Source organism: Coenobita brevimanus, chromosome 53 (assembly GCF_032717465.1).
Source record: "Coenobita brevimanus isolate Jiangsu-jjx chromosome 53, ASM3271746v2, whole genome shotgun sequence".
NCBI classification, from domain to species: Eukaryota; Metazoa; Arthropoda; class Malacostraca; order Decapoda; family Coenobitidae; genus Coenobita; species Coenobita brevimanus.
In genome coordinates, this window is record NC_137006.1 from 38,856,199 (window position 1) to 38,877,816 (window position 21,618).

The 21,618-nt window shown below is 43.6% G+C and overlaps 1 protein-coding gene across 1 annotated transcript in view; it reads left to right on the forward strand.

The window, feature by feature from the left end:
• Window positions 1-3,797: 3,797 nt before the first annotated feature.
• Window positions 3,798-21,618, forward strand: part of LOC145400662 (uncharacterized) — a 105,971-nt gene continuing 88,150 nt past the window's right edge. Inside the window, exons 1-2 of the mRNA XM_080273096.1 lie at window positions 3,798-3,899; window positions 18,152-18,275. Coding sequence (XP_080129222.1) covers window positions 18,162-18,275 — 114 coding nt within the window. The 5' untranslated portion in view covers window positions 3,798-3,899; window positions 18,152-18,161. The remainder of the gene's footprint in view (window positions 3,900-18,151; window positions 18,276-21,618) is intronic.

Here is a 21,618-nt window from a genome sequence, read left to right on the forward strand (position 1 = left end):
TTGGAGGTGCCTCAGGATAGGCAGCGCTGACGAGGCGCCGAGCCTGGGTGAATGTGTCATCCAGGTTTCCGTCTTAGGTGAGGGCGTCGAGTTGAGAGAGAGCGACAACTCGGCCTATTGATGGCGTGAATGCCTGTCTCACTATTTGTGAGAATTGGTCCCATGACAGTTCTGGGACGATTTTTGGTGCGACACTAGTGATTATTTTACCCAGGTTAGGTAGTGTGACTGCGATCTTTTCTCTGTCTGAGTCGAACCCTATGTCCAGGAGGGGTTTGACCATGTCTAAATATACATCTATGTCGCACTGGTCCGGGTTGAACCTCGGCAATTGGATGTGTGGTTTGGCTGCCATTGTAAGTTCCCTTTCTGCGTTCCTCCGTGCGTTACTCGTATCTAGAACCACCGCTTGCCACCAGTGTAATGCTGTGTTTTTAAGGCGACTTCTCGTCGTAAAAACACGAGCACTGGAACGGGGTCCTTTTACTAGACCGGATGTAATGCACTAACAAAGGAACAGGGCATAAAAATAGGCAGTATACCGTATCACATCTATTGCTTAGGTCCTACTCATTACAGTGTACATACAATGATATTTAACATATAGGGGAACAGAGATACAGGATTACACTCGGCTTCACAGAATGATCACATATATAGTAACACTATGGCACAGGGAGATCGCGGATATTCTTTAATGTCACCTGGAGGGAAATTATGCAATGGGGGTTGTTCGTTTGAATTATTATGTCACTTCAAGATAATAATAAACTGGGGCTGTTCACTTTAGATCACTGAGATTGGGAGTCTGTTTCGGGGATATTACCATAATAGAGGTAGGGTGCGGATAGCGACACTCGACACTGTCACCAGGTCGTGGGAACACATACACTTGCCTTTCGGCTCACTCGCGCACCTACCTCTAGATTCACAGAAAACTCCCTGGTTCCTTGATGCGGGGGGGGACTGAATTATTTATCAATAGACACTTATTACCCTGATTGCACGAGTTTCTGTTAGGCCACTGTTTAATATATTTTCCGTGTAAGCACTGTCACTGTACTCTGGATCACTGTCACTGTCACCATCTTACCCTTGTTTCCTGGGTTGTTAGATCACTGTTTCACTTACTGCCAGGGAGGCTCACCTGTCTGGGGCCTCGACCTGAGGGGCGGCTCCTATCTTAGGGCCGCGCCGGTGGGGTGCAGGGAGGCCCTGTGGTCTGGGGGCCTCGACCTGATCGGGGGCCCTCGGGACTAGGGCCGAACAGCCGGAGCAGTCGGGCCTGCTTCCTCTGCCTCCGGGGAGTGAGGGAGCCTGGATCTCCGTCGTTGTAGACTGCGGCGGCGGGCCTGGGCGTCCTGGGACTGCGGGTGCTCAGGGGGAGAGGCGCCGTCAGGGCTGGGTTGCGGCAGTGTCTCCTGTAGGGCTCCGGCAGGGTCAAAGAACTCCCGGGTGTGGGCGGTAGGTCTGTTATCGGGCCTTGCCACCACTCTAGTGTCTCTTCCGGGCCTATAAGCCTTGATGGTGATGAAGGGCTCCCCGAAGGGAAAGAGGCTAAAGGGAGACTCATGCTCTTCGTGGTCCCTTGAGTGTGTCTATAGGTCTGAGTCGGGGCTCTCCTTCCCCTGTTGTGCACCTTGGCTGTAGCCGTGAACTTGCCCGGCGTACGGGGGACACCTATAGGGTGATCGAGGTCGCCCTTTCGCCGTGGCAAGGTACCGCCGGCGTGGTGTTCCTCCCACAGTAGGAGACAAGCCGGAGTGAGGGGCTCGGAATCCGCACTCTCTCCAATACGGACAGATCCTACCTGCAGGGAATTCTTCACCCTGGTACGTGCCCCGGCCAGAGCCGAGTGCCTGCCCGTACGGAAAGCGACTAACGGGTGAACTGGTTCGCCCGTCCGTTGCGGCAAGGTACCGACCCCGGGACGCCGCTTCCGTAATTGGGTAGCACTACACGTACGGTAGCAGGGTCTCTCTACCCTGGACCGTATTCTGGCCGTAGCCAAAGAGCAACTGGAGAGGGATGCACACAGGCAACTCTCTCCTCAGTGTGTTAAGGCCGGAGCCTGGGGTCACCTTCCCCTCTACACACTCTGTTAGGCCGTAGCCTATGTCTATCACTTTCTCTTTCTTTAGGCCGTAGCCTTGGGCCTCCTGCCCTAGAGGGTGTAACAAGACCGTCAATACGGTGTTACCTGGGACTGAACTCTTTTCAGTCCCACCCCTGGTCTGACGATCACTACCCCGCCCGCACAGTAGTTCAGTTTCCCTGAACGCCTGGGGTTGGGGCACTTGCGGGGAATAGGGGCTCAGGGTCGGGATGCCCCGATGACCCTCTTGCCTGGAACTACTAACCTCACCAGTGTGTCCTCCTGGGGTGGTGGTGGGGTGGCGGCTCGGTAGTGGTGTGGGGGGTGGTGAGGTGGGAGGTCCTGCGGCGAGCACGACGGGCATTTTATTAGGGCTGCGGCTCGGCAGCGGGGTGGAGGGCCCGGCGGCGGAGGGGCGTATTTTATATCTCTTACCGTGAATTTGGTGCTGGCAACGCTGGTGGCTCAGCTGTTCAGCAATATTGCCAACATGAAGGCTTTTTCGATAGCTCTAGCAATTTAAACAAGTTTAGCTCACAAAAAGTGCTTATCAGCAATGCAGGATAGAACAGATGATAGCAAGTTTAGCTTCCTTTCCTTAATCTCTCTTATTTCATTATTCATCAACACTAGCTCCTTAATTTTACTTTTTTTTTTTTTTTTTTAATTGCTCTTACCGTGAATTTGGTGCTGGCAACGCTGGTGGCTCAGCTGTTCAGCAGTATTGCCAACCTAAAGGCTGTTTCGATAGATCTAGCAAATTTAACCAGTTTAGCGAAAAAAAATATTCTCGGACTATTCTACCTCTATTATAACCAACTCACGATATCAGGGTAAGTACTTTTGGTACATAAGTAACACAGAGTGTTAACTGTTCCACTGTGACTGCAGGAAGTGATTGGAAAAAGACAAATTATACCTATTTTGGGGTCTTTAAGGAAGCGGCCAGGCAATGTTTACCGACAACCTGCCCAACTGGCCGCGTTCAGTCGACTTTGGCCGCGTTGTTTACCAACCATCGCTCCGACTGGACGCGCTAGAGTATTCGGTGTCAAAGCAAAGGGAAACTTAATGATTTAACAAACCAATTCTACTCCAACCTAACCTCACTTGCGTTTTACAGCCAGCTCTTAAATTTAAAAACGCTCGTTGGCAGACATCGGCAGAATCTTTACTCATTCTAAATCCTCATTTATGGCTTTCAGAGGTAAGTTTTTAAAAACCCCAGTAGCTATGGTAATCCAGGAATAATAACAAGTAACCTTTAAAAGACTGATTTCAATAGAAGATATGCAACCGCATCCATTTGGTAGATAATTAATATACTTTTTTTTTGTCATTCTCTAGCGTTTATTTTCTTTGCTTGATTTTCCCCTAATCTGTCGGTTTTCAACACTTTTATGACCAACCAAGCGGATCTTAAGAATTTCCAAAGGATATTTTAGTTGGAATTTATTTCTGTCTCATCATTTGCTAACTTTTCTTCTACACCGGCGCCAAGACCCCTTGGGGTTATTAATGACCCCCAAGAGGATTAATGGCCTCGAAAGGAGGGTTGGATGAATTAATATCTTACGGAAGTGTCGTAGAAAAACAGTTAGCAAATGGTGAGAAATAAATGAAAACTACTTTGTGGCTTCTGCTAAATATTTACCGAGTTTTCATTTGGCAACACTGCTGCTCAGGCAAACACAACACGTGTGTCGAGTGTAAAACCTGCGGTGTGGTGACGGTGTTGCGGACTGTACCCATCACACGCCAGTCGTTGATCTGCGGCAGCTTTATCGCAGTTTCAGGTGATCAAGTAAGTCGTGAAGTGACTTTTATGGTATTTTTGCAGTTTCAGACTGGCACACGTTGCGGTTTACATTGGGTAGGAAGTTAGATAATGAATTGTTATTTGGGTGTGTTTGATGGTGATGTCTAATGGAGCATTGATTTGATAATAAGGATTCTCATTGCTAAGGCTCAACAAATTTCATACAGCGACGGCATTGTAACCGAGCAGTGGGAGTAGTAGCTAACTTTGTTAGGTGAAAAACCCACCGCAGTAGGGGCTGAACGTGAAGACAACATCGTTTATTGATGATTTTCAGTGAACTTCATGGTGAAGTTTTACGAAGGCACAGCATTTGTACGTCATTAGCGTAGATTTTGGTATTTTTGAAGTTTTAATGTTGCATCTTGGATAAATAAGTTAAGGTTAGATTATGGTAGTTATGAGTAGTTTAGTCTGGCTAGATCTGGTAGTCTGCCTCACCTGGTTTACCCACCACCAAGATTAGTTGGTTTGGTTACTGGTAGGGTATATATATATATATATATATATATATATATATACAATCATGTTGCACATATGGCGTGTGTTTATATACTGTAGATAGCCCATGGACATGGTGCTCAATGATGTTGCTTGAAGAAAGTCATGGTTAGGGTTGAAATGTATAGGTATAAGTTTGGTTAAGTGTGGTCTGGGTAGGTTAATGCCTAAAGTGACTTGTATTTCACTCCGTGGCAAGTGTGTATGTATGCAGCCCATGGACATGGTGGCCAATGGTACTTCTCCAAAATAAGTAATGATTTGGGTTAAATTGCATGGGTATAAGTATGGTCTGGGTAGGTTAATACCAAAAATGGCTTATATTTCACTCAGTTCCATTATTGTACAAGCTGCATATCTCCCATAAACACAAATTGAAAATTTTATGAAAGGGATTCACTTTCATTATTGTATATTTAATATTTAATAATATTCTTATCAAAGGAGACAGGACCACCTTTAAAATTAACAAATATACTTGCCTATCTTTGAATTAGTTGAGTGAAAAGGTATATAGACGTGTGTTTTCAAGTATGAGGATTGGTCAATAAATATGGAAATATGATTGTATAGTGGGACAGGTTAAGTAGGGTTGGGCTGATAGCAATTTTGCCAATTAAGAAATGTTAAATGTGATTAATCTTAATGATATTGTTGGTACCACAAAGACATCACCCTAATGTTATTTTCGACTTTGTTTACTGCCCAACTGCCATCTGTATGGAGAGCAGATACTGTAGTTTTAGTCATTTGCCACTCTTCTATAGTCTAGTTTTGCTTTGTTGCAATATCTCGTTCTGTGTATCTTGGTTGTAATTTGTTAGAATTTGCCATTTTTCTTGTTCATGTGGTGATACTAGATGCTACTGGTAATGGTACGGTACCAGGTAGTGTACAGAAAATGTATCGATCTTTCTGAAGATTTATAACAAGATGAAAAACTTGGTTCTTTTATTTTCATTATCTGTCTGTCTGTTCCGTAATGTAGGAAATGATAAAACTAAGCAGGAGCACATAAAACTAATGGAGATCTCTCTATCTATTAATTGCCAGACACCTCAATCCCGTAAGGGGTGGCCACAGACAAATCATCTCCATGTTGCCCTGTCCAGTGCCACATCACTGCCTTGCTCCCAGCTCACACACCCCTCTCATATACCTCCACTCCATCCCACCATCTCATCCTTGGCCTCTCCTTCCGTCCCCCCTTTCCACCTCACTCGTATACACTCTACCCGTTACTCTTGCTCTCCAACCTCTCCACATGGCCAGACGACCTCAGTGTATTTTTCCTAACGCATTCTATCACATCCACGTCCACACCACAGCGCTCTTTCACTTCCTTATGTCAGTCAGTCTGTCCGTGTACTCCACATTCTCCTCTCAACTCATTTCCACAGCTCTCACTCATGACGTGTGTCCTTCCAGCAAGGTCCAGTCTTCACTTCTGTACATTAGAGTTGGTATCACAGTACTGTCATGCAGTGACGTTTACATCCATGCACACTTCCCTGTTCCTTATCACTGCTTTCAAATGACCAGCAAGTTTCATTCACTGTTGTACTCATTGAAGCACTTCACCCTCTAAACTTCCATGCTTACCCATCACACTACCCAAGTACTTAAACGCACTCACATAATTAATGTACGATAACTAATGTACATTTGTATGGGGGTGGAGAGAGGCATATGAGGGAGGGGGGTGTGAGCTGGAAGCAGGACAGTGAAATGGCAAGGGACAGGACGATATGGAGGCAATTTGTTTGTGGCCACCCATTATGGGACTAAGGCATCTGGCAATAGATAGATAGATAGAGGAACTTGCTTGAAATAATTGCTTTGGAAAGAGTATCAGAATTATGGTACCATAACATCACCCCACAGTAGGATATCACCAATAACGATTTCGACAATAACGTTTTCAGCAATAACGGTAAGTTAGAATAGATACCCAGTTTCTATAATAACGTTTGGATTCACTTGAATAACAGTTATTTTGTGAATGCCAAGTTGTTATAGTGCAAATATGTCCATATAAAGATGAGGAATGAAACAAACAAACAAGAAAAGATGAAGGAAATCGCTGAAAATGTGAGCAGTAGCAAGGAGATGGAGGAACCTCCCCTCGCCACCTCCCCAGACTCGCCCACTGCCGTCCCCTCCACCTCCACTGCCCTACCTGACTCACAATCCGCCTCCCCCTCCACCTCCACAGCCCCACATGACTCACCTGCTCCACCTGGCGTACCTGCAACCCCAAACATAATGACTGTTGCTGCATTCTGGAAGAAATGTAACATTCAACAGCCTGTAAATTTCTTCATCAATGCCTGGAATGATATAACATTGGCAACCATTAAACATGCCTGGTCGGCACTCCAGCCACAACTCAAGTCTGCTGAGACAGAGAGAGAACAGCCATCAGAATTAATGACTAATGATTGGACTTGTAAATCAGATTTCAATTAAATACCAGAAACAGTATCATGATCGAGTGAATGCCCACCAGCAGTCACTCATCACTCACTTTCTTTCACAAAGCTAGCCAGTTGAGGAAGAACAACAGAGAAGGGTTGAGTAGATGATGACATTGTGGACTTTTCTGAAGATTTTGACTTTATGAAGTTTGATGAAGTGTTGATGGAAGTGGGTGACCTTGGCGTGAGAGGCAGGAGTGGGGATGACGCCAGCAAGGGGTCAGGGGGTACGATGCAGTAGCATCCATGCACAAACCTCGAAACAATCATCATACCAAACATCTCATAACTCCGTTAAGGTGAGTTTTATATTACTCATGATTATTTAATAACTAATCTTATTATTTCAGCTAAAAAAAAGTAGTGATAGGAGGACTCCAGGTGGGAAAAATGGATAAAAGTCCTGGAGTGGTGGCACCAATAAACCCTTTATACATGTATTTTAATGTCACGCAAATAACGTTTTCGCTAATAACGGCATTTTTGTGGCACCAATTAAGTGTTATTGGTGAGATCCTGCTGTACTCACATACTGACATTAATACGTTATTCAGGTTAGTTGGAAAGACAGAAATAAGCTTTTTCAACTAATAGGCCTTGATTAATTGGTCAAAATGCAGATTACCAATTAATCAGCAAAGTGGGCAATTACCGATTGCCTGTCGATTAATCGGTCCAACCCTAACATTCAGTTAGGTTAGGTTAGGGTAAATAAAGTTAAGTTACAATAATCTAGGTTAGATTTGGATACGTTGGTACCTGGTACTTATAATGGTAATTTCATTCAAAATTGGCCTTCTAAGATGGTGCGACGAAATATTGAATCGGTGTTCATTTACCGAATTGCCACTTTAATTGGAAAACATTAAAATTTGTATCACCATATAGGCACATACTTACCTAAGTACAGTATCTGAAATCCAGTCAAAAAATGTGTGCTTAATTTAACTTAATAAAAAGTAAGAGTCAAAGCGAAGACTTGCTAAAGTAAGCGGATATTTCTTTTTTAGATTGCCAGCACGCCTTGATAGACGTATGATTTGCATAAATATTGATTTAGTGTGGAATTAAATGTATTTGCATGTTAAATCAATATTTGTACCAACTAAAAGTCTGCAAAGGCGAGTTGTTGAGCTAAAGGCAAAACACTTCCGCCACCTTTAGCAATGTTTTGCCCTGAATCTTGACTTTATATTAGTTAATATAGTAGTTAGATACAAATTTTTGACTGGATTTCATATAATTAGGTGTGTATGAACCTGTATGGTGATTCAAGATATCATTATCATCATCATCATCTAGACCTCCTTTCCCACCCTAGGGGAGAGTGAGGAGTAGCACGTCCAGACAGCCTTAAGTTTGCCCAGTCCAATGGGCCACACTTTCAAGCACTCATCATTCAAGCCCCCGGAATCCTGGTTCTATCTGATAAACCAAAAACATTCACCACTTACTGTAGCTTCACATAAACGTATCCGATAGAGTCAGTCTAGGTGCTGTCACATTAAAATGGGGTGCCAAATCTCTGATCATGCACTTCTTCTCACAACATTCATCCAGCCAGCTCAATCCCTTGTCAGTCCCCTAGCCTCACTGACTTCCATACCTCTCTTCACACACTCATCCACCATATCCTTCCACCTTCTCCATGGCCTACCTTGCCTCCTTCCTCCTTATTTGCTAAGATATACCTTTTTCACCACTCTGTTGTTATCCATTCTCTCCATATGACCATACTATCTCAGTACACTCTTCGATTCTGGTGTCCACAGACTTCCTTGCTCCACATCTTTCACGAATTGCATTACTGTATTTCATATCCTGTCTACTCTCTGTACTCCACATACAGTACATTCCTCAGCATTCCCGTCTCCACTGCTCTTACTCTTGACTTTTCATTTTCATGCCACACCATAGTCTCACATCCATATGTGAAAGTTGGCACTAACACTCCTTCATGTAAGCCTTGTGCAGCTGCAATACACAAGCCTCTGTTTCTTATTAAGGCTTTGATAGCACCAGCTACTTTCCTTCCCTGTATCACTCTACTTTCCACGTCTTTTGCACATTTTCCTCTCTTTTCTCTTACTGTACCCAGGTATTTGAACTCTGTCATCAGTTCCAGTCTCTCTCCATTCACTGTAACATCACACTGGGATTCACCTTCTCTCTCAATAACCATCCCTTTACTCTTTTCAGCATTTACCCTTGAGGCACACCACTCACAGACATTAGCAAAACTCTGCACTAGTCTACCAAGTTCATGTGTGGTATTTGCTAGTAGTACTGCATCATCAGCGTACAACAAATTTGAGACATTCCATCCATCACCATTCATTACCAGTGCCATCCCTCTCTCCATTACTCATGTTTTTACTTCTCTCATCACCCCATCCACATATATACAGTATTGAACAACCATGGGGACATCACACAACCTTTTCGCACGCCCACGCCAATTGTGAGCCATTCACTTAGATGCACATTTACCCTTACACATACTTTGGCACCATTATAAAAACTCTTTGACTGCACCTAGCAGCTTACCAGCTACACCGTACATGCTCAGAACCTTCCACAATCCTTCGCTATCTGCTTTGTTATATTCTTTTTCCAGATCCATGAATGCCATAAACACCTTGTGGTCCTTCTCACAAGCCTTCTCCACCATCTGTCTTAAGGCAAATATTTGATTCACCCATCCTCTACCACTCCTAAAGCTACCCTGTTCATCACTCACTAGGACTTTTGATATCTCTTTGACTTTCTCAGTAATAATTCCTCCATATACCTTTCCTCCCACACTCAATAAACTTATGCCACAATAATTCTTACACTCACTTCGCTCACCTTCATTTTTATCCATCCATCCATACATCATCCAATCCTACATTGCCCCATGAGGAGCATAGGAGCCAGGGCTAGGCAGTTGGTCCCGACATTTAAGATGAGAGTGAAATCAGCCTCACTCGTCCCTGAGTGGCATTACATGAGCAATCAACCCCAACCATTCCATGGATATATAAGGGTATAATCACAGCCATTTTCCACTTTGCTGGCACAGTTTCACTCATCCGTGCCTTTTTAAATATCTCCAGCAAGCACTTCATGTTGCTATCTCCACTAGCATTAATCATCTCTGCATACACCTCATTAACCCTGGCTGCTTTCCCATTTTTCAGCCGCTTCACAGCATTCTTCACCTGTGTTAGTGTCATGTTTCCTGGCACTGCATTCCTGTATACTATACAGTAACATACTATGATACAGTATTTTCCAATTAAATGTGCCGATTTGATAAATGACCGCCAATTCGCTATTTCGTTGTTCCCTTCTAAGATGGCATCTGTCTGTCTTTGCACACCACAAGGTGGCGGCCGTCGGTCTTTGGCACCAGTAGGGATTGTAACCAAACACTTCATTTTAAATGCTTTCCACCACTTTTTAAAGAATAAAAAACATTTAAACTTGAAAACATACTCAGAAAATATTCAGAGAAGCCCAGGAAGGGTTAAAATGAAGAATAGTAGGAAACTGCAAAATGTGGTATTCTTATGTCGTCTTAAAGATTACTTTTCACATAACCAACATGTATTTAGCACCAAGTCAGGTTTATTGACACTGATTTTGGCATCTTACAGACTGCAGTGAGTTAGACTCGAAAGTCGTTCGGCTTTAAATCGTACTGGTCCTATTTATAGCCGGGTGCCATAATCCTGTTTGTCTTTGAGTTACGGTAGGTAGTTGTTTTGCGGGGAGGGGCATTAACCCTTCACCAACCCTCTTTTTGATACAAAAGGAACACGTATAGGTTGGTTATATACAGGTGTGGTTACCACTCAGCATTGTAAATGGTTTCCTGGCTTACAGGAAACCATTTAGCTAGTTGAGGAAATTAAGTGATATACTGTATAATATTTAGCAGAAGCCACAACTGGATTTCATGGATTGAGGTGCTCTATGTTATGTCACAGTATTTGGAAATACAGTAATCCCTTTATTATCCGGACTCCTCACCACCCGGACATTTAAGGCCCGGGCCTTTGGAACCCCAATATGGCCAAAAACGTTTAAAAAAAAAAAATCAACTGTACCGGTACTTTGAATTTTAGCACGCAGTGCCAAACAGTTGTGTTTACGCTCGCCCCTTGCTTCCCCCTACCCAGTTACCACCTAACTACCATCCTGACTAGACGCTCATCGCAATGGATGCTGCACGTGCTCGTTTTTGTGAATACACAGTGAATAAACTAAATACCTCACCACTAGACCACATGGGAATTTACAGTGTTGTGTAGTGTTATGAAATTAGAATTCAGAGTGCAGAGATTAAGTACAGAGTGTAAACTGGCAGTTGAAACTGGCCTGGTGAATAGAATGTGCAGTGTTAAACAATTATAACTCATAGTGCAAAGGATTAAATGCAGCACAACACTGGATTACTGTACATGCTTCAAGAGCATTTTCACCACTGCCAGGGCCTTAGAGGAGGCGGGTTAACCTTCTAAACGAACGGCCATGGACGTGTTGTAAGTACCCTGTACACTGCTAAATATTTTCCATGCTCACTTCTAATTCCTCATTCGCTGGTTCCTTTTCATTTATTTCATACTTTCTGTTCTTTATTTGAGTGAATACAGTCTTAAATAGGTGCTATGCATGTCCGGTAGAGAGTTATGTAGGTGGTTTTCTGGGTTAGGCTGGGTTAGTGTCCATAAGTACACTACCAGTCCAGGAGGCAGGGGCCCACTTTCCGGACATGCCTTTGGCTCTGTTACATCAGATAATGGAGGGATTACTGTATAACTCTACTGTAGCGCTTCTTGTGCAATTAAGTACCGTAACAAAAGAGTTGTTAATCTGTTTCTTTGTGTGCTCTCCCCCTAGGGGTCTCCCTCAGATCTCGACAGAATTAATGAGTGCTTGACTTGAATTTACCATCAGTCTTTAGCCAGATGCCTTAATCTCGTAAAGGATGGCCACAACCAAATCGTCTCCATGTCGCCCTTTCCCCTGTCAATTCACTGCCTCCCCCCAACTCACAAGCTCACATCCCCATCTCACATCTCCACTCTGTCCCTCTATCTCATCCTCGATCTCCTTCCCCCCGCCACCTTATTCGCATACAGTCTCCTCATTAGTTGCTCACTCTCCCTCCTCTCCACATGGACAAACCACCATAATATATTTCTCCTAATGCATTCTGTCACATCCACATCTGCTTCACAATGCTTCTTCATTTCCTCAGTTGTCAGTCTCCCTCTTCATGTAGGCCTATCTCCAGATGCTTCTCTCAAAAAACTCATTTCCACTGCTCTCACTCTTGATGAGTGTCCTTCCAGCAAGGTCCAAGCTTCGCTTCCATAGGTTAAGTGGGTATCACAGTACTATCATGCAGTGACCTTTTTACTCCATGCTCACTACCCAATTTCTTATTAGCTACAGCTTTCAGTGAACCAGCAACCTTTCTTCCCTCTTGTACCCTTTCAGCACTTCATCAATGAAACTTCCAATTTTTCATTGTCACACCACCCAAGTACGGTATTTAAATGCACTCACATTTTCCATCTCCTCACTATCCAGCCTCACTCTACATTCAGTAACTTCATTTCTCTCAAGGACCACCGCTAAACTCTTCCCTGCATTCACCATTAGATTCCATTTCTTACAAACTCTGCCAGACTCACTCACTAAGCCTTGCAGTTCCCCTTTGTCTTCACTTAACAATAGAGTATCATCAGCAAACAACAGAACAGGAAGCTTCCAGACATTGCCCTCTCTCATTAGGATCACTCCAACATCCACTGCAATTTCTTGTATCTCTTATAACTTATCCATATACAAACTTAACAACCATGAAGACTTGACACATTTGTGTTTCAATCCAACATTCAGATACACTCAATTCACCGTCCACACACACTGCAGCCCTAACACCATCATACATAGTCTTCATGGCATTCACTAGTTTCCCATTTACTCCATATATTCCTAATACTGTATTTTCCTTGTCTGTCCAGTCTGTCATATGCTTTCTCCACCATGAAGGTTGTATACAACTTTTCTTTCTCAAGACATTTTTCCACTGAGGACCTTGGAATGAATATCTGAACTACACAACCTCTTCCTTTCCTGAAAACCTCCCTGTTCTTCTCCAACTAATTCAGTTATTTCCCTAACTCAGTTGCTAAGTAGCATATACCTACACTAAGAAGGCAAATGCTTCTGATTACCACACATTTCATTTTACCCCTTTCCTTTGTACAGGGGAATAATTATACCTGACCTTCAATCCTCCGGGACTCTGCCTTCCTCCCGGGACAATCTGCACGGCTTCCATTCCATTCTACAACTATCTCTCCCCCAGGCATCAGCATTTCACCACACACTCTGTCCTAGGGATTTCCCCATTCTGACTTTCTTCATTGCTTCCACTACTTCTGTCCTACTGATGTCTTCCTCCCTTCTCACCTCCCTCATTCTGTCAGCCACTTATGCTCCGATAACTTTCTCAGTACCGGTATGTAATAATTCCTTAAAGTGTTCCCTACATCTACTCACCTTTTTTCCCTTCTCCACTAGCAGTTTGTCATTTTTATTTTTCATGCCCCTACTGTCTTCTTACTACCCTTCTTACTCTCCTTTCCGCTTTCTAAAACATTTTTGTATATTCCCTTCACTTTACATTCAGATTCCTTCCAAACTTCTCATCCACTCTGTTATTACTCTCACTTATCTTTTCACCTCTCTTCTTCACTACATATAGCTCTTTTTCCATCTCTCAACTTCCTCCATACTGCTGCTTCCCATTCACTCACTATGTGCTTTCTTTTTCTGCACCACAGCTTGGTTCACCACTGTTCCACCATGCTGTTCCATGCACCCCCTTTTGTCTTTTCTTCACCCCACACACCACCTCACATGCTGCCCAGATTTCTTCTGTGAATACCTTGTATACGCCTCCCATCTACCCCATCTGCTTCAAATCATATTAACCTAATCGCTTTCCCACTTCTTGCTTAGATTCTACTTCCCCCCCCCCCCTGCAATGCTTCTACCCTCTCTCTTTGAACTGCTTCCTCCTGCCTTCTTCTTCTATTCATCCATCACATTTGTACGTTTGCTTTCACCACCACCAAGTCGTGATCAGAGTCCATATCCCCAACCTCATTCTCTCATGCACATACGTATAAACAGCCATTGCCTTCCCTTCATTCAGCTTACCACCCACCCTTCTTGTTACTCACCATATACACCTATGTGTCCAGAGAGGGTATGGGCTGTCTCAAATCCCCTCCCTGCACAAATGTCTGCTAGAGTACTACCGGTCTCATCCATTGCTGCAGGCACACCCCGCTCATGAACTACGGTACTCCATCCACCATGACATTCCCTGCATGTCCATTGATATCTTCAGTCAAAAACACTCTCTATGCATGCTTCCACACTTGCCCAAATCCCTTCTGACACTCTGCTTGCATGATCTTCTGTCAGCGCATATATACGAGTACAGTATACACACACAATCATCCATGCTTGCATTCCTGCTTTCAGTTGTGCCCACACAATCCTTTAACCAATTGAGCCATACTCTTAAATTCTTCTTCCACCACTTGCACACAACAGTACATACACCCTCTTTTGCCTTCTTATTCTCACCTACTCCCGAACGTATACTCAATCCATACTCCCACTCTTACACTCCATTCAGTCTTAGTCAATTCACGAATGTCCACTTTTGCATCCTCAAGTACCTGGCAAATCTCTCCCTGTTTTGCTTCATCATTCAGCTCCCCCCCCCCTTTCATTTAGTTTTGTTTCATTTACAAAGGCTCCAACATGCTTGCATATGTTGGCCTTAGACATCTAATGGTGACTCTCAATGCTACTCGATCTCTGGCAGCCTCCCTATTCAGTTGCTTATCCTTGAGGCAGGGTTGTGGAGTCGAAGTCATGGAGTTGTCTGTTTTTGGTTGCAGTCAGAAAAATTCCTACGACTCTGACTCCAAGCTTTTTGGTTCTGAAATGGTGTCTATCATATCTTTTCAATTATTGATTGAGTTTATTTTACAACCATGTATAACTCTTTAGCCTATTTGTTATTACACAGGCACTATAAGTAGAAAATTTAAAATAAAGATTTAAGAATTACATCTATCAAAATTTATGAATATTGTTCATTTCCCTGCATCATATCCATGTGCCGTATTTTTAGCACAGTATGTAATTAAGTAGGAGTCGGCGTTGTACTTTTAAAATTTTTGGAGTTGGAGTCAGAATCGTACTTGTAAAATTTCAGGGGTCGGAGTCGTACTTTAAAATTTCTGGAGTCGGGGTCAGGAAATATTACCAACGCCACAACTCTGCCTTGAGGTCACACTCTATGGCCTTGTCCCAGGTCGTTCTCGATCTGCTTCTCGCAACCCTGCCCCCAGCTTTAACACTTCTCACTTTCTGCACTCATTTGTCATTCCCCTTCCCCTCCACGTGCCCAAACCATCTCAATCTGCCTCATCTCATCACAGCACCAATACACTCCAGTCTCATTCTTCCTCTCAACTCCATGTTGAAATCTGCAACATGTCCTATGTCTGGTCCTTGGTTGTCACCTGTGGGTCAGTCCAGGTCTGAGGCATTTTGTGTGTCTTTTTAGTTAGTTTTCTTCCAAGGAGGAGCACTAACCCTCTGCCAACCCACTTGTTGACACACAGGGAATGCATATGGGTTGATTATAAGGTTGCCTAACCCAGCATATTAAATTATTTCCTGGCATGCAGGAGATCATTTGGCTTGTCACTCCGTGTAGTCATCCTTGAGTAGCACTACATTGAGTGAGTGGATGATGGACACCCCCACTGACCACAAACTTGAAACTTGCTTGAATTTTCAACCAGATGAGTTAGCTAACTTGTACCAAAATACAGCAGGGATTTGAAATAGGTGCAGTCATGGCTGTCGCATTGCATATACAGTAATCCCTATGCTATCTGGACTCCCCACTTACCGGACATTTTGGGCCCGGGCCTTTTGAACCCAGAAATGGCCAAAAAAACAAACAAAACAAAAAAAATCTGACTTTTTTTTTTTTTCGACTGTACTTTGAAATTTGCGCGCAGCGCCGAACACCTGTGTTTACTTTCACTGCTTGCTTCCCACTTTCCCCCATCCCTCCCCAGTTACCACCTAACTACCATCCTGACTAGACGCTCATTCAGTGGATGCTGCAAGTGCCCGTTTTTGTAAATTAACAGTGTATAAACTGCAGTACCTCACCACTAGACCACATGGGAATTTACAGTGTTGTGCAGTGTTATGAAATCAGAATTCAGAGTACAGTACCCTCGCGTCCAACACGCGTTTGTCCAGCACGATTCAATTCCAGCACGGAGAGCAAAAAATTAGTACGATTTAATAACATGCGTGCATTAGCATAACATGCACGGAGCACCGAGAAGTGGGCGAAATCCGCAGAGTTCGCCTCTAGCACGATCACCCTTGGTCCAACACGGTCATACTGGACGTTCCTGTGATGCTGACAGCCAATCAAAACTTCTGATCAAGTTGCTTCCCCCACCTGCTATCATGATGTGATCGTGATGTCACCTAGTCAAAAATGCTTCTGCTCTCACGTGATGTTTTGTTTAAATTTCTTCTGCCACAGTGCCACTCAGTCGCATAATTCGCATTGGAAGGTGCTTTTTTCTCGCTGCATTTTCTGCCCTTGCTACTGCATTTTACCCTGCTCACGATGCCTAGGAAGCCTTCTGAGAACCCCAAGAAGCGGCGGCACCTCCCTCAGGCCACCAAGCTAGAAATCATCGAGAGGAAGAAGAAAAGGGAGAGGAAAGTGGACATCGCCAAGGCCTACGACATGAATGAAGCCAGCGTGAGGACCATAATAAAAAACCAAGACAAGATCCTGGCAGCAGTGAAGACTTACGGAGTGCTAGGACAGGCAGAAGCAGGACCTTCCATGGATGTGGATGAGGATAGTGATTCTGAGTGTGATTTCGCAGGATTTATGAGGGAGGTTCAGGAGGAGCAGCAGCCATTACCCGCTAGTGACGCCAGTAGCCATCCTCTGGGGACCCAGTAGGACTACCTACAGCCTTGGATACCACCTTCCATTCCCAGCAAGCCCACCAACACTACCGGTATCCTAAAAGGTTAGTTATCATTCATAGTACAGCACCATTTATTATAATTACAGTAGTACCAATATATGTAAAGGTATATGGTAGGTATTTAGAGTGACTTTTCCTAGGGTTGCTGACATAATTCATTTTTCCCCATAAGCTCTGTTGTTTTTCCAACACGTTTTTGGTCCAACACGGGACCTGTGCATGACAGCATTACCGTGTTGGACGCAAGGGTACTGTACAAAGATTAAGTACAAAGTGTAAACTGGCAGTTGAAACTTGCATGGTGCAATCAAGAACAGAATGTGCAGTGTTAATTATAACTCATAGTGCAAAGGATTAAGTGCAGCACAACACTGGATTACCATATGTGCTTCAAGAACTTTTTCACCACTGCCAGAGCCTTAGAGGAGGCGGGTTAACTTTTGTAACGAACGGCCACAGACGTGTTGTAAGTACCCTGTACACTGCTAAATATTTTCCATACTCCTAATTCCTCATTCTCTGGTTCCTTTTCATTTATTTCATACTTTCTCTCCCTTATTTGAGTCAATAGGGTCTTAAATAGGTGCTATGCATGTCCGGTAGAGAGTTATGTAGGTGGTTTTCTGAGTTAGGCTGGGTTAGGGTCCATAAGTACCAGTCCAGGAGGAAGGGGCCCACTATCTGGACGGACCCACTTTCCAGACATGCCTTTCGCTCTATTACATCGGATAGTGGAGGGATTACTGTATTACTGGAACCTTCTCCATACAACGAAGAAGTTTTATGTAAGCGTAGATGCTAGTTTACAGTTTCTCAGTGTGAAATATAATTGTTGGGGAAGGTTGGGGAGCCAAGCCCTCCCTAGGCCTTCATGAATACATAGTGTAAGGTCTCATTGATTGCTCACGTCCCAATCACCATCCTTTCTTATGCAGGTTTAATATGGACGCATACTGTTGTATTTTTACTTATATATTTACCAGTCCTTGAATTCTCCCAGTTGTCTGATAATCCCAGTTATCTGGATACCTGATGTCCATGATTGTACAATAATAATATTGTATTATAGTATATTGCAGTATTATTAATATGAAGATGTTATGGTATTAATATTGACCTGTTATTGCCTTTACAGAACAGTAATTATGAAGACAAAGCCAGTCAAGAAAGTGAGAGGAGGAGCCAGCCTGCTGGCACTGGACAAGTCCAAGGACTCTCATTTCAGAAAGAAAGAGTTGAAACGAAGGAAAGTTTTGAAGGTGAGAATGTGTGAGTGATCTTATGTTTTCTGAATTATTACCAATAAGGAGTGGGTTTGTAAAAAATATTCTTTTAAAACTAGGCTGGATAGGTGCAGGCATGGTCAGCTGAGCCAGTATAGATAGTACGGTATCTTTGAGTAGAGCTAGATAGTACGGTATCTTTGAGTAGAGCAGGTTCATTTTATAGGAAACTTGACCTTGCATGATGTGTTTAAAAAAAAAAAAAATACTTGTGTGTCTCTAGATGCTCTTTAACACGTGGTTGCTTTGTAGTTTTTTTTTTTTTTTTAATGGGCGAAATGAATTATGTGTCAGTGTATTGCCGTAGCATCATTTTTTAAAACTACAGTACTTACATGCCAGGATGAGTTTCAGTTGAGGGAGCCCCAAACATGCCAACATGCCAGCAGTATATTATAACATTAATTAAGAAGAAAAACTAGCTACCAGACAACTGCTGGAAAGTGTGCTGTTTCACATATGACGATAATTACAGTACTCTGGTAAACAACAGGGCACCAGGTTTCGTGGCATCCAGTTTGACGAAATGCATTTTTGCGGCAGCCATCAAATATTCCTGTGATTGAGCATTTGCTACAAGAAATGCATTTTCGCACCTTCCGGCACAACAAATTTTACAAGTTTTGATTTCTCACCACGTCGACGCCAGCTCCAACACTCAATTTTGGCCTGTTTTCCCGCATGTGTTCAGTGTGTCTGCAAGTTGAGTGTCACACTCTAGCATCCTTTATTAGAATAATTGGCGGAAATATGTCATCTTGTGCTTCAATTGGATCTGGAGGTGGACCAGGTGATAGTGGAAATGGTGTAAGAAGGGGTGGGGGAAGACAGGGGGGAGATAAGCTGGTGTGGGGGAGGGTAGGGGGACAGGGAAGGAGACAAATAAGGGTGGAGGAGGGCAGGGGGATTGGGTGGGAGACAAATGGAGGTGGGGAAGGGAGACAAGTGGGGGTGGGTGAGGTTTGGGGATGGTGAGGGAGACTAGCAGGGGTGGGGGGGATGGGAAGGAGGACAAGAAAGCCAGACTACCCTACTACCTTCCCTCCCAGTCTCGCTTACTCACTCACACACACACAGGAGACAAGTGGGGATGGGGGAGGGTGGCGGGATGGGGAGGGAACATGCCTGGCAGTGCTGAGTGTGGTGGGAGATGGAGGAGGTACCAGGGGTTGGAGGAGAAGAGAGGGAATGGAGGGAGGACCAGGATAGCCTTCTGCGCCATTTGCATTCTGATGCGCTTATTTTAAACCTAGGGAGGAGCATAATGTTCAGACTAGCGAATCGATGGCCATTCGGATTGTGGGAATGTTCCCCCATTTCTTTTGTTCGGTCTAGCGAATCATCGTTTAGCAATGCGCCGGATCTTGGGGTATGCCTGTACTTTGATCAGCCAATTTTAATGTATTTTTCCTAAAGTTGTATTGGTCCAATGATCAAGAAAAAGTATAATTTCATTGTGTAATTTATATTTTTTTATTCCAAATTCAATTTCCTGTCGAAATTTGCAGGGTGGTATTCACGTGCCTTTACTCTATGGTTGCTGGAAAAAAAAATTATTAGGTTAGGTTAGGTTAATGTAATTCCATACCTAACCTATTCCTTTTTTTTGTTTTGGTGGTCGTAGGGTAAAGGTCACACTCCGTGACTACCACTCTGAAAATTTCTATAAGAAATAGAGTTCATTATAATATATAAAAAGCATAAATTGCAATACAAAATTAAATTTCTTGATCCATCCATCCATCCATCATCCAATCCTACATTGCCCCATGAGGAGCGTAGGAGCCTGGGGCTAGGCAGTTGGTCCCAGCATTTAAGATGTTTCTGTTTTCCCTGATCACTGGGCAAATATAACTTCAGGAAAAATGCATTTCAGTTGGCAGATTGGTACAGGACAGCCAAATATTAACTGCCAATCTAGCCCTTGCGAAGAAGTATTTTGAACCAGGCACCGGAGGTAGACGAATGAAAACAGTGACTGAGTACAGCTCAGTTATGCTAGTGGTTAAACATTATTTTTTTTACAGTGGTTGAACAGGAGGACCCGGGAAGGCATTAGTGCTTCAGGGCCTGAAATTCAAGACTAGGCCCACCTGTTTTATGATGAAGTTGCAAAGAAACATAACATAGTGTCACCCCTAGAGTTCACTGCTTCACAGGATAGGCTACAGAGATTTAAAATCAGGTTAATAGGAACATTTCAAGTAACTTTAGGATGTATTTTAAGTAGAAAATACACTAGGGGGATGAGTTTTCTAATGAGCCTGGTCCTTATTAACTAATTTCCCATAGGCTTAAGGTCAGTGCCCCAACTTTGACGGCACTTTTCACAGTCCCTATTAGGCATGAAACCTGGTGCCTTGCTGTACACAAATCTTGTGGTCTGGACAACACCCAAGCCCTTAGTGCAAGCAAACTAGTAGTCAGAAGTAAGGAAGTTAGCCTTTGTCCAAGTTACGCTTCATAAAGTCTCCTGTCAAAATGTTCAGCTAATCTCTTCTTGAAATATGACAAAGTAAGAGATGACACAGCTGCTGAAGGCGGACTATTCTAGAAACCGATCACTGACAAGAATCTCCTGCACATCTCACTTTGAACATGAGGTTGAAGTATCGTAAGTAAATGTCCTTAGAAGCTCAAAAATATCAAGATTAGATTGGTGGCAATCCATTAAAGGTTTTTCACACTCTTGATGTGATCAGCCCTGAACAACCATCCATGTCCTGAGTATAAACCATCAGTGGTAAGACAAGAACCAGTCCAGATTGGATAATCCAGCAATTTTGTTTGCCAAGCATAGAGCTAGGAAAGAGGTTTGCAGGGTGAAGTCTGAGTCACACAAACTTTTACTTGATAACCTAAATCATGTGAAAAGGAAGAATATGACATTTAAGGTGGCAAATCAGATGAAGAGGGAGGATAGGGATATCATAGGTGAACAGTGTGTAAAGAATAATGAGGGAAGGGTAGTGATGAACAGTGGAGATATTAACCACTAACCGCTGGGTGTTTGTCAGAACTGTCAAAAAATTGGTGACACGGTGGCGCTAGGTTTCAGTAAGAACCACACTTGTTTTCCCGGCACAGTTTGAAGTGGCTGCCACTTTATCTCCTCACCTAAAGCTCAGGGGAGACTCCACCAGCCCGCCTAACCACACCTCAGTCGTCTCTGTGACTCTACCAGGTATAGGATAATAATTTCTTAACCTTTCTCAACCAGTTTCATTCCCACCTCATGTCGACTTTTGCCTCATCCACCCCTGCCAAGCCTCTTTCCAAGGATACTAGGAAAAAACTCGTGATGTTGCCATATGGCTTG